The sequence below is a fragment of the Micromesistius poutassou genome, assembly GCF_964030765.1.
Source record: "Micromesistius poutassou genome assembly, chromosome: 4".
NCBI classification, from domain to species: Eukaryota; Metazoa; Chordata; class Actinopteri; order Gadiformes; family Gadidae; genus Micromesistius; species Micromesistius poutassou.
The window spans coordinates 14196125-14209750 of record NC_140274.1 but is presented as its reverse complement, the minus strand read 5'-3'; the positions used below and the strand labels follow the sequence as shown (position 1 = coordinate 14209750).

Sequence of the window (13626 nt, the reverse complement as noted above, 5' to 3'; positions counted from 1 at the left end):
TTTTTTTGTATCTTAATGCGTGTGTGTGTGTGTGTGTGTGTGTGTGGTGTACAAACCGTCTTCACACAACAGGCCTTGAACTCCAGTTGGGCACAAACAGCCGCCCGTCACCGGGTCACAGGAGCCTCCATTCTGACAGCGACACAGACTGTTACAGGCCTGGCCGTAGGTTCCCTGGGGGCACGCTGTGGAGCAAGACGCCATGCACGTTCAATACTCCTGCACACAAATTTGCTCGGTTGGCTTGGTTTGGTTTTGGTTTCTTTGCATCAGTAAATTCATTGAAGTTCATCTGGTTTGTGTATGCATTGTGAAATAAATGCACCAGAGCAGACAACAGTCAAACACAGTCAAACGCAGACGCTGAGTCAAACACTTCATCACTGCCATTCACCGGAGGCAGAATGACCAAGAAAAAATTAGGAATTTAAGTCTCCACAACAATAGAGGACATTATCCCTACAACATACAATTCCAATTGTGCAATAACAAACAAGCCTCGGGCTAATATTGTGGGTTTCCACAATTGTGAGAATTGTTAGCAAATTGAATCATCCCAATATGTTAACATTGAACAGCCAACTACAGTGAAATTGGTTTCTAACCAGGTACAGACATACGTTCCTTCCTCCGGGGGTCAGGCAATCTCGTGGAGATGGTTTTACTGATGAACATATGACATCACTTCCCGTTTCGCCCAGGTTAGCAAGAATCACAGGGTGGATGGGTGGTCTAATTGATATGATGCTCACATTGTATTTATATTGAAAAGACTGCCATCTTTCCCTGAGAGAAAGAAAAACAGACTAACTATTAAGTGTTGCTTCAAGAAGGAGTAATGTTCAAGAGAGAGAGTGAGAGGAGTCGAACACTTTCATTGTTCATCCTGTGCTTATGTGTGCTCTCACTTAATCTCCCTGTCCTTGTAAGCAGTTATGACACGGCCCAGCCGGTCCTTAAGGCTGTGCTCAGGACCCCTTCCAGAACATTCCATTGTTCCAAAGACCATGTCACACCATCTCCCGACACATCTTGAAAACGTCTCTGTGCGCGTATCAAATTACCCTGAAGGAACGATTGTTATATTCATTAATATCTTCTGGGATGATATCGCATCACCTATTGATTCGAGGGTCATAAATATATCTGCATGGAATCACTGGCCACATGTGTTATCGGTAATAAATTAGTGACTTTTTATTAACATCCTGTAAATTATATCAGATCCTTTTTTTCCCTCCTGACCTCTATTTTGACCGTCTATATTTTAAATACTCAATAACGGTCCTCTGTGTGGAGTGAATCCTCTCATCACCGCTACATGGCCGAGCTGTTAGCCTTTATGGCCAGTAAAAGGGTCCTTTCTCACGCCAGCTCAGGTGGGACAGGGCTGTAAACCACGGTACCTCCGTGAGAACCCTGATCTATTCTCCAGGATGATGTACTTGTAATGTACTTTTGCTCCTTACCGACCGGCCTGTAACAATTCCATGTCCATGCCTTGGGGCTATTGCTCTTGTCACATACTGTACCTCACAATGTGGCCCATGTCATAAACGCATCAGCGTGCCACAGGAGCGTGTTTACCAAAAGATGTGATCTGTCATGTTTCTAATGGGCTTATCCCCATATGGTTTGCTTCTCATGATTTCCAGCATCAAGTTCAGCGCAAAGGCAGCCATTCATCAAAGTATCTGGTTGGAAACAACGGGAGCCTTCCGCTCGCTCTCTCTCTCTCTCTCTCTCTCTCTCTCTCTCTCTCTCTCTCTCTCTCTCTCACTGTCTGCTAGCCCTGGATGATGTCTTGGCCTGGGGGGGAGGGGGTGGTGGGTAGTAGGGTCTCTCTCGCTCTTGGCGCTGGAATTTCTCCAGTAGCAGACAGATTGATTCCCCCGGTGCCTCCATGTTGGGGAGCCAATAAACAACGGAACAGACTCCTAGACAGACTGTGATACACAGCCCTAGAGACACATACGCATGCATGCATAAGCATGCACAAGCTTGGAACCAAGACTAGCCCACATGGTGACGGATATCTCTCAAAGGGGCATCCGATCTGTGTGTGTGTGTGTGTGTGTGTGTGTGTGTGTTGGCGTGTGTGTGTGTGTGTGTGTGTGTATGTGTGTGTGTGGTGTTCTTATGTGTGTGTTTGTGTGTGTGTAGTGTGCATATGTGTGTATCGTCGGTTTTAGTACACCTATAGCTTGTTTGTACACAGATCCGAAGACGGGCTTACTGTGATTACAGGTGATCCCGGTCCATCCGGGTGCGCATTCACAGCGGTCTCTCGCTGCACTACACACCCCCCCGTTCATGCAGTCGTCACAGCTCAGTCCACAGTCCAGACCGAAGGAGCCCCCCAGGCACACTGGGAGAGGGGGTTCAGAGTCAATGACTGAGTTGATTGGTTTAAAGTCAGGCAACTTCAAGTTTCAAGTCTCTTAGGCAACTGCATAATAACAACAATCAAAGTCATTAAAAGCTATGAAATGCTTGTATTCCACACATCCTGAACAGTAGCATGATAACAAAAACAATATACATATACTGTGTGTATATATATATATATATACATATATATATATACAAGCAAAGAAATATAAAAAAAGAGAATACAATGACTAAAACATGAATGTGCATAATGTAACATTTGTGGTTCAACATGAAGATCTCATCCCTATTTCCTGATCCCGTAGTGGGCGTGTGCGGTACTGTACCTATTTGGCTAACCAGTCTGAGTTCTCCCACATGTGCGGAAGCTGCTTCTTCATCGTAATCGTAATCGCCGCCATCGGCCTCATGGCCGCCACCGCCGCCGGTGTTGTACGGTGAGTGCAGGGCTGCCGTGTACTGCAGGAGCTGGGGAGGCCGCCGGAACAGCAGGCCTGGAACCCTGTGGACCTCCACGTCTTCATCGTCTTCATCGTCTTCATCTCCTTCGTCTTCCTCCTTCCCGAAACCCCTGCTATAAAGAGCTAAACAAAGACAAACAAATGACGATTTGAATGTCATTTTGGGAATTTCATCCAAAATGGTCATGGACCATTTCGGAAGAACTGGTCATGGACCATTTCGGAAGAACTTGTAAAAAACTGTAAAAAACATTGCATTAACACTGTCAGGGTTAGCGGTTTGATTCTCACTTGCATAGGCCGTGCTAAGAATGCATTGGAAGATGCCTGTTAGCTGAATCCGTCCACCAAAGGGCTGGTAAAGGTCACTCACGCGTGCAGGAGTGCTTGTCCTGCTCCAGACGGAAACCCGGGCGGCAGAAACACTCGTAGGAACCCCAGGCGTTCACACAGTAGTGCTCACAGCCAGCGGTCTGGGACAGACACTGGTCCACTTCTGAAGGGGCACACGCGATGGAAACAGGGGGTTCCTAAATGACATGTTACTGTATTCCCTGTAAGTAGTTTTGGATAAAGTCAGGATAAATATTGAGCAAACACCGAAGCACGATTTCATAATCAAATATTTTTCAAATAGTTGCTTGTATACAGTATGTACATCAAATGAACATCGAAGCATGGCTAACACTGGATTTTCGAGCTTATAAAGTACAAAAATGAATTAACATACGCAGTATTATGTTTAACCAATAACGTATCGCATTTAACTACATTTTATAAATCATCTGACACACTGGCACATCCTCTTGCACATATCAGACGGATTACAAAACACGGATAAAATGGGATATAAACGGTCTACCGTGTAATAATATGGTGCATCACCGCAGACCTGTGTCTCTTACCGTCGCAGCCACAGCCGTCCGGGCTCGGCCTGTGTCCCGCACTGCAGCTGCACTCGTAGCCCCCAGGGTAGTTCCTACACAGCTGGCTGCAGCAGCTCTCCCCGTTCACACACTCATCACTGTCTGGAGGGGGTGGGGGGGGTCCAGGACTTAGAGTAAGGATCCATGGAGTTAAGTCGTGTCATGTCTATCCATTTTAGTCCTATGGGCCAACCTATTTTCAACCCCGTCTCAAAGAGCTTCACAGGCGCCACATTTTATGACACACACACACACACACACCGACTCACCCTAAAGAAATACTCTATTCTTCCCCCCCGAACATTAGGGCATCCTATTGTTTTACAAGGAGTAAAATGATGAGCACCAGATAATGAGAGGAGGAGAAAAACAGAGACAGCGATGGAGAGAGAGAGAGAGAGAGAGAGAGAGAGAGAGAGAGAGAGAGAGAGAGAGAGAGAGAGAGCAAGAGAGAGAGCGAGAGAAAAGGGAGACAGACAGTGATGAGCTAGGTACTTTTGCTTTGAATGACGGGCACTTACCCACACAGGACTTCCTGTCTTGATCCAGGTGGTAACCGTGGTTACAGGAGCAGAGAGGGCCACCAGCAGTGTGCTCACAGCGATGGGAGCAGCCGCCGTTGTTCTTCTCACAGCTGTTAACGATCTCCATCTCAATGCCTACAGGGCAGAGATGAACTCGCTCAATGGTGCTATTTAGTTTGATCTGTTAGCTACATGCTAGTAATCAGGGATGACCTAAGTGATGATGATGATATTCAGCGCCAGTGCTATAAATTGTATGCACACGCAAATTTCATATGTGCACTGATGGTGCCCCTTTAAATTGCCCCTTGGGGACAAATAAAGTGCTTTGAAGTTGAAGTTGAAGGTGTCAAAATCTCTCTCTTTTTAGAGCCTCCTGCACTCCACTTTACACAGCACATCTATGGTGTAGCATTGCTTAGAAATGTTATGTTTAAATTCATGTGCAGGATTATTGGAGTGTAGGAATGGCATTATAAGGTCTTTGACAGACCCTAAACTAAGTGATACAAGATATTCCTCCTCTGGAAATATTGGAACCAGTAATGTATTTTAACCATTGAGCACACATGTGTGCTATGTGTTATTTTATTTTATGTTTGTCTGTATACTGTGTGTTACATTTGGACCTTGAGTCTGTCAATAAAGATACAATAATAATCAAGCTGTTGATGACAGTAAGAATCATAACAATGATCATAGATGAGCGCTACATGAAATGTATGGATAAAAAAGCAGGAAGAAAACTAACTAATAAAGGGGAAGAAAACAAATTAAAAATTGTTTGTGTTTATAAAAATGACAATCCATAAAATATGAATTTATGTATATATATTTCTTACAGGCATTTAACCACATAAATAAGGAAGTACTTACGGTAGCACTGTTTGCCATCAGCACCCAGTTCGAATCCGGGGTTACACACACAGATGAAGGAGCCCGGCATGTTGACACAGCCATGGGAGCACTTAGCCTGGTCCGTTCTGCATTCATCCATGTCTGGGGGAGATTACATGGAAACACACAGGTAGGTGAAACGCATTGATTAGACACTACACAAAGACAGATGTATGTGTCAACATTACGGCAAGACATGTTTACATCTATGTTCACATTTGCTGTCATTTATTTGTTATTTTTTGCAGATTATATATAAAGTGACATACATACGTGAGTCATACGAGGCACACAAACAAAATTGGTTTAGTTGTTTCTCTAACACCATTATACAGAGCACAAAGTAGCTCATCAGAAAGTAAAGATTTTTGGAATTTATTTTAGTTTTACACACACCACTTACGGTTGACCTTGTTATAGCTTACAGACAGAAGCAAAGGCACTGAGGGTTTAAGCCTTTTTTTGGTGCTTCACGTGAGTTTTCAGTCTCATATGACTCGATGCCTTATTAGTCTGCTTGACCCTGAAGCTAAATCACAGCTCTTAGGACCCTGCCATGCTGCACAGCTAACCCCTGCATAAGCTTTGAACTTGTCAGATTTAAACTTAAACACACACACAAAGCATTTAGCGAGCCAGACCATAGTTAGCACATTGTCTACCACCAAACTAAACATTGCAAAGCAAATTGTAACTTTAAGCAGCTTTTATGCCACAGGCATGGGTCCAAAGGCATCTAATGTGAAGCCTACTAAGAAGTTTGACTTTGGGGTCAGGATCATTAAGCAAAGGTTTATGCTGTGATGTGCTCAGACCGATACCAGCTTATTATAGGTCATTGATAAATTATGTCAAACTATTCACGAGAGTATGTTAACACAGTATTTTATGAAGGTTGTATCTTAAAGCTTTGGTGCACAGTTCCTTGGGACAAACATAAAATGTCTGGCAAGATAAATACTGCACAAGAGTGTGTGCATGTTGTATTATAATGTGTTATTATACAAAGATAGCTACCATTTGTGTGTTTGTGTGTGTGCAGTGTCTGTCTGTCTTTCTGTGTGTCTGTGTGTATGTGTCTTGCATAGTCCTTACCCTCACAGCCCTTGCCATCTCCAGACAGTGTGAATCCATGTCTGCAGCCGCATTGAGGCAGTGCACCGTGGGAGTCACACAGCTGGGCACAGCCTCCGTTCCTCTCCTCACAGGGATCCGTCACTGACCGGACACGCACACACACACACACACACACACACACACACACACACACAAATATTAAACACACAAAACAAAAAACACCCAGACATACACAGAGAGATACATGGGAGACAGGAACACGAAGATGTAAACAAACACACATCCCGCATTGGTTCATACTATTGCATAGATGCAAGGACCATGTAGAACCATGTGCGTGCACACACACACACACACACACACACATACACACACACACACACACAGGCACACAAACACACCCACTCACATGCACAAGGGCACGCACACACTCACACAAGCACACACTCAAACTCAAACATACACACATGCAGGAAGGCGCATAGTAAAGCAGCAGGAAAGGTCATCTCCGCAGGTGACTTCATGACCTCCGTGTTTACTTCACAGAGGCAGTTCCTTCCCCATATCCTGCCCATGTTAACTTCTAAAGCAGCCTCCCGCACAACAAACATCCAACCAACTAGCTCCTTCCTTCCCTAAACAACAGCATTCAGATGTTACATTACATTAAAGGGGAACTAGAGTTCATATTACTTGTTCTATCTGAATATACAAGAAGAAATTAATTAGATATAGGAAACAATTCTGACAAATGATCAGGATTTGGAAGCCATAAAAACATGGATATTTACTGACACTTTCTCTTCCGTGCCAATGTCAAGCCTATAAGTGCTTTCTGCACATAACCTCATAACGATGGTTAGACTGGGTTGCAGGTTTGAAGACTGCTCCTAGAAGATGGCTACCAGATGTGTGCTGGCCACGGGACCTGTGCCAGAAGATGACTTACGTTCACAGTGCTTCCCATCGCTTGTCAGCCGGTAGTTCTTGCGACACTCGCATCTGTAGACGTGGTTGCCCGTGTCCACGCACTTGTGCTCACAGCCACCGTTCTTCACCGAACACGAGTTCACCGCTTCAGACACAAGCAGACAAAAATAAAATAAATAAAAACATAGATATTAGCATAGTATTCACCACGGGGCTGGATAGCCTAGGGTTTGCTTTGAACCCCAGCCGAAAGGTTTTCTGTTCGAACCCCGTGCCCGCAGCCTACATGTAGGTAGCGAGATGCCAAACACCGTCCCGCTCCTTACTGAGATGTGTCTGAAAAAGATGACTAAGTCTCATCTAACATTTCTAAATATCACCCTGTTTCTTTTATTATCTATTATCTATTATCCAACAGGGGATGAGTTATTTGGCAGATGAGCTGATTAACTCATAAAAGCAAATGTGTAAATGCATGCTGTTGGCAATCGGAGATGTTTTAACACCAAAGATCAAGAGGCTGGCTATGCTATATTACGCTGGACTACACTTGGGAGAGGCTGGAGTAGACCATCTCACAGACCATTTCAGAGGGTACAGCTGGGCGCTGTGTCAATACTGACCTTTACATCCCATCTAATACCTACGATTTAATGATGTGCCATTTAAGGAAGACAGTGCTCGTGCCTTCTGGGGGCATTTAACACAGACATGATGACATGGTCGGGCTATAAAAGCCCATGATTGGCTGGCTACTAGCGGTGATGACTCCAACAGACAGCGCTGTGCGTGGAACTCTCTGACCCTCTCTTCATTCCCCCTGAGGGTTGCAGACAGAGGCCCTTAGCGCTGGGCTGAACATGAAAGAGACCTGTCATCGTGCAACATTATACTTATACAAGGATTAAAGGGGGGAATTATTGGGATGGCATGAAATATATTTACATGTGTTTATGGGTTTTACTAAATCCATTTTGTCAACGAAAACATGGTGAAACATAGAAATAAACAAAATCAAACCTAAGATGTTTTTTTGTAGCGGTGTTAGCTGCTCCCCAGAGTCTCCCTTCCATGGGACTGAGGCTATTGTAGAAACAAGCCAGAGGCTCTGTCTTCCTTTGGAGAAGGTGTGAATCTGGCCTCCTGGGCCCCAGCAGAACCAGATGTTTCACCCCATCACGCTCCGTGTGGAGTGCTGGCTCAACTTCTTCATTTAAAGTATAGGCAGCTTTTTTGATCTACCATTCTAATGGTGTTGACCATAATACATGAGTGTGTTATCTATGACTTAACTAAAACAAAAAATGTAATTTTGAGTGTGTGTGTGTGTGTGCATGCGTGCGTGCGTGCATGCGTGCGTGCGTGCGTGCGTGCGAGCGAGTGTGTGTGTGTGTGTGTGTGTGTGTGTGTGTGTGTGTGTGTGTGTGTGTGTGTGTGTGTGTGTGTGTGTGTGTGTGTGTGTGTGTGTGTGTGTGTGTGTGTGTGTGTGTGTGTGAGAGGGGAGGGGGGGTTACCTGAGCTGTGTAATGGAGGTATTCCAGTCCTTACCTATGCAGGTCCTTCCGTCCGTGTGCATGCGGAAGCCAGGGCTGCACTCACAGTGATAAGAGCCAGGGGTGTTGACACACACCTGCTGGCATCCCCCGTTCAGCTCCTCACACTCATTGACATCTGCAGACACACACACACACACACGCAAAAACAAGCACATACACACACAAAAGCACACACACACACACACACACACACACTTTTGTGCATGCACCAGGACACACAAACACACACACACACACACACACACACACACACACACACACATGCATACACCATCACACACCCATATACACATGCAAACACACACACACACACACACACACACACACACACACACACACACACACACACACACATATAAAACTGAGATGAGTAGACATTACAACCTCAAAGACTCATGAGAATGTATAAACTTGTAAAGACAAGTTTATAAATACTCATAAATGAAAAGACATGACTACCTTGTCAAAATTAAGGCTGATAAAAAAAACACTTGACCAAAACAGTATTGTATTCAGTTAACAGAGATAAATATGAATGTACAGAGGAAAAAACTATATTTAGACTAAAAAGACTCATTATTGGTGGCTCAGTTGCAGAAAACCGAAATGTTTCAGGATCATTCAAATCTATTCCAGGCTCTGCCATTCCATCATCGGGTCCCTCACACATCCCTCACCATCCACGTGGAGAAGCACAAGCATGTGTCAGAGAAAGAAGATGTATCATCCTGTGCGCAACAGCCCATGCTCCAAATGCTGGAAAATGCATAGTTTTCATCACATAAGGCTTCTGTGAGTGGGAACAAAGAGAAATATCAGAAGATCCGTTGTCCCTCTCCAATGTAGCTGCACCTGAACTCCCCTCTTTAAGTGACGGTCAGGCTGAGCTCCACATCTGGAACCCCCATTAAACCTTTCTGAAGTGATTCCCAGGGTTCTCACCGGCCTCACGGTCTGACCTTGGGATCGCACACAAGGAAGCCAAAAGGTAGATGTGTTTTGGATTATTTTAGATTGGAATTAGTATTAATGTCATTTGTATATAAATGACTTTCGAAAAAAAATGTGTGTGCCCGCATGTGTTTGTGTGTGAGTGTCAGTGTTTGTATGTGTGCGTGCTTGTGCAGGTGCGTTTACATGCATCCTTGCATGTATATGTGCGTGCATGTGTATGTGCACATCCACACATGCACGTGACGGTGTGTGTCTGTGTAAAAGAGTTGCGGTGCAGACCAGAGCTCCCTTCATCTCTCTACAGAGTTTTGTCTGAATGATCAGTGGGAAACCGTGTGAAATCTATTCAGATGGTCCTCAGTTGTTTTAAATAGCTTACTTCCAATAATATGTATACAGGGACAGAGAGGGGGTGGGTCGGAGTGGAAGCCCTGTTACAATTAAAGAAGCAATTTTTTTGAACAGGTCCTGCATAGTTTACTCATAGCATGTTCAAAGGATTAGAAATTCACATGACCATCTCATTCAAACAAAGAACCCCCTGAAATCGATACAATGTGTGTTGAAAGAAGGCATGTTCATCCTAAGAGGAACTCCTATCACTTGCTTCATCTTTCATAATAATACAAATCCCTTGCAATTACCAGATCGTGGACTGTGGATCATGTTGGGGCTTTGCTGAGGTTGTGAAAGTAATTGGTGTTTCGCGGTAAGAGGATTTCAGTAAGACACACAATGGCTTCTTTTGACGACTAGTGGTGGAGAGGCTGCTAAGCGACTGAAGGGGTTAGAGGTTGTGTGGTCTGACACTATCGTGTGACACCATCTGTCTCTCAGCATGTAGACTTTCTACAGATAGCATATATTACACTAGTCTAAATGGAAATATAAAAAATACAAATCTGTGTTTGTTTATATTTAGAGTTTGAATGCTAATTTATATTCCCATATATCAGTGTTCCACTTCAAATGATCACCATGATAGTTGTTGTATTACTACGTCTGCTCTAGCTTCCTGGTCAACAATGGCCATCTGTCATCTATTTTCCAACCACTCGAAACCATCCAATCCTACCACAGCTAAATATCATTGCTTTAGAAATCCTTATAGACAACAGTTCTGACAACGTTTTGTTTTGCAACCAGCCACCATCTACCAGTGCTTACAGCCCAGTATACCCAGTTGCTCACTAGCTGATAGTGAGAAAGAAACACTGCCTCTACTACTTTGTCTCTCAGGGGTTAAGGGTCAGGGGCACCTGTGGTTATTCAACAAATGGGTGGCAACACCCTCTGCTACATCAGCAAGTTCATGTTGGCCTGACAACCCCAGCCCCCTCAACCCCCCTCCCAGCTGCAGTCTTTAACAGAAGAAATTTCCATCCGATAGGTAATTGGACACTTCCACTTCCTGCTGTTTGAGAAGTTCAGTAACTTTACAACGCTGGGGAAGGAACATTCATAGCCTCAACTTGGGCTCAGACTTGAGAGGCACTGTAGAGGCAGCAGGGGCCAGGGGGCCTCAGCCAAATGGTTTGAGTCCAGCTCCTTGATGAACGTTAGGGTATTCAAATAGAGCATTGCATAAAATGTGCTTCATATGCTTCTGTATGCAAGGCCATATATCAATGTGACATTGTTTTGTGTATGTAGTGTGTATTCATTGGTGACTCATGATGTATAGTGTCCGAGAATTCTGCAGAGAGCAAATATTAATGCTTTTTTTAAATTATTGAAATTATTAGAATGGTTACTCTTTCCAAGCAGATAGCTTGAAAAGGGGCCAACTATGCTGTCAGCTCTCCAACACCATGGAATAATGGGTCTTACCCTGACACGACTTGCCGTCCAGCCCCAGTCTACTTCCCTGGGGACACTTGCAGTAGAAGCTGCCAATGGTGTTGCAGCAGTAGCCCTCACAGTCGCCGTCATTCCCCTCGCATTCATTCACATCTGAAAGAAAAAGAAGGACAATTTTGTCAATGGTCACATCCCAAATGTTGAGTTGAGTGTGGTAGGTTTTGTCAGAACTAACCAGTTGCTTTGAATGGAGCATGGAACATTCATTCATAGTTTTATATGGATTGTTGGCAATGCAAAATAAAAAATAATAGTTCTGTTCTGGTTTATATCTTGTGGTTGAGAGGCTGGTGAGAGGCTGAAGGGCTGAGGTTGTGTGGTCTGATGCTATCAAGTGACCCCATCTGTCTCTTAGCTTCTAGGCTGTCTACAGTTAGCAGACAGCCTAGTTCTGACTTATATTGGTGAGTTATAGAGGGCCATAGCAATCCAATTTAAGTTGAAGGAAACACCTTTAAAATGCCTACACTTTGGAAAACAAATGTTAGCTCTTTGTATGGCCTATTTGTTATGAAGGAAAAACTGTTATTTTAGACCTGGACTTCCTGGACCTCAGGAGGTTCATGTTCATGGCAGCGTGTGCATTGGCAGCAGGTTCATACCCTGTCTCAGTGTGTGTGCATGGTTCATTAAGTAATACCACATATGTTACAGTAATTGTGTTGAGTTCTAATGTTGGAACACATTGCACATTTTCAAAAGTGACAATGCACGGCATTTGGTCTTCAAAGTGGGCCTTCTGGCCAAAGCCGGTTTAGTCTTGGACCACTCAGTAATCTAAATTGAATAGGCAGCGTAACAGTGTAAAGGCAGGGGAATATGAAGGGAAGGAAAAATCATTTACTGTTTTCTCCTCATCTGTTTAAAGAGTCAATATGACCTCCTGTGTACATCAGTAATTTGTTTACCTTTGAAGAGGAAATGGCTGAAACAGAACTAAACGAAAACAATTTGCTATAGTGAGGACGTCACGTGAGCAAAATACTTCCATGAAGGAACGGCCTGGAAAGAGCATGAGCCTGTGTGGGACACATCTGAACCCTGCTGCACAGAATGAACTGCATGAACTCTGACCTCTGCTGCGGTTTCTATGCAGAATCACAGGTGTTCACACACTGGCCACTAATAAAATGCCGAATACAATCAGGACAAGACAAAGGACTGAAGACAAGAATGCAAGTGCTCCTTTGTGTCAGAGAGTCAACTGAGTGCAAATAATTGCAGTGTCAAAGTGTTTGTTTGATACGTTGTTGACTGAGCTTGCAATGTCTGATGGATGTTGAGCATGATAATACATTGGGAACACAGTGGCTTTATGACTTTAAAAAAAATAAACGTTGGACAAATAGTCACAATTGGGATGGAAAAGCATGCATGCAAAATTGGCAAAGAAGCCTGCCTGCCTCAGGAGTCCTCAGAGGGTGTTCAGTTCAGTAGACAAATTGAATGCATTGTGCAATATGTAACATGTAATGTACTATTTTTGTGAAAACATTAGAAAAGAAGAGGCCTGCTTGAATCTTTCTAAAAATCTATCTGTGGAATGCTGCAGAACCTCAGAAACCAAGGATGGGTCGCCATGTTTAAAAACTGGCCAGAACCATACTTAATTCCCAAGGGTAAACAATTTCATCGGGGGGGGGGGGGGGGGGGGGGGGGGTGGTGGTAATGTATCATAAATCATCTCAATGTGTTCGTAAATGACCCTTGGAGTAAAGATGTTTCCAAGTTATGCTAATTTGTCATTAAGTGTTCCTGTGAGTTTGCAATGGTTCAATCCAAAGGGTCCCTACTACATTTATCAGAGTTGTATGGTATGATCTCAGTTTGCTAACCTTTCATTGTGGAAAATCCTGATGCTGCATATTAGAGACCAACAACCTCTCTTAACATCAGCTCAGGGTCACACGTCATCATCAGCAACAACAAGAGGCTGAGCAGGGGAGGAAGACCCCATGTTTGGAGAGCGGTTCATGCTGTCTCTTGCAGGTGATGACTTCCTGTTCAGCAAACAGGAAGTCATTATGTGGGTCATCTGCCAATTAATGAT

At 44.0% G+C, this 13626-nt stretch overlaps 1 protein-coding gene across 1 annotated transcript in view; it reads right to left on the bottom strand.

The window, feature by feature from the left end:
* egfem1 (EGF-like and EMI domain containing 1) overlaps nt 1-13626 on the bottom strand; it is a gene marked incomplete at both ends in the record, with an annotated part of 52623 nt that overhangs the window by 24434 nt on the left and 14563 nt on the right. Inside the window, 11 exon segments of the mRNA XM_084466360.1 lie at nt 57-185; nt 2237-2368; nt 2718-2975; nt 3226-3348; nt 3758-3880; nt 4300-4437; nt 5179-5301; nt 6295-6417; nt 7226-7351; nt 8755-8877; nt 11547-11669. Of these exon segments, the coding sequence (XP_084322486.1) occupies nt 57-185; nt 2237-2368; nt 2718-2975; nt 3226-3348; nt 3758-3880; nt 4300-4437; nt 5179-5301; nt 6295-6417; nt 7226-7351; nt 8755-8877; nt 11547-11669 (1521 nt within the window).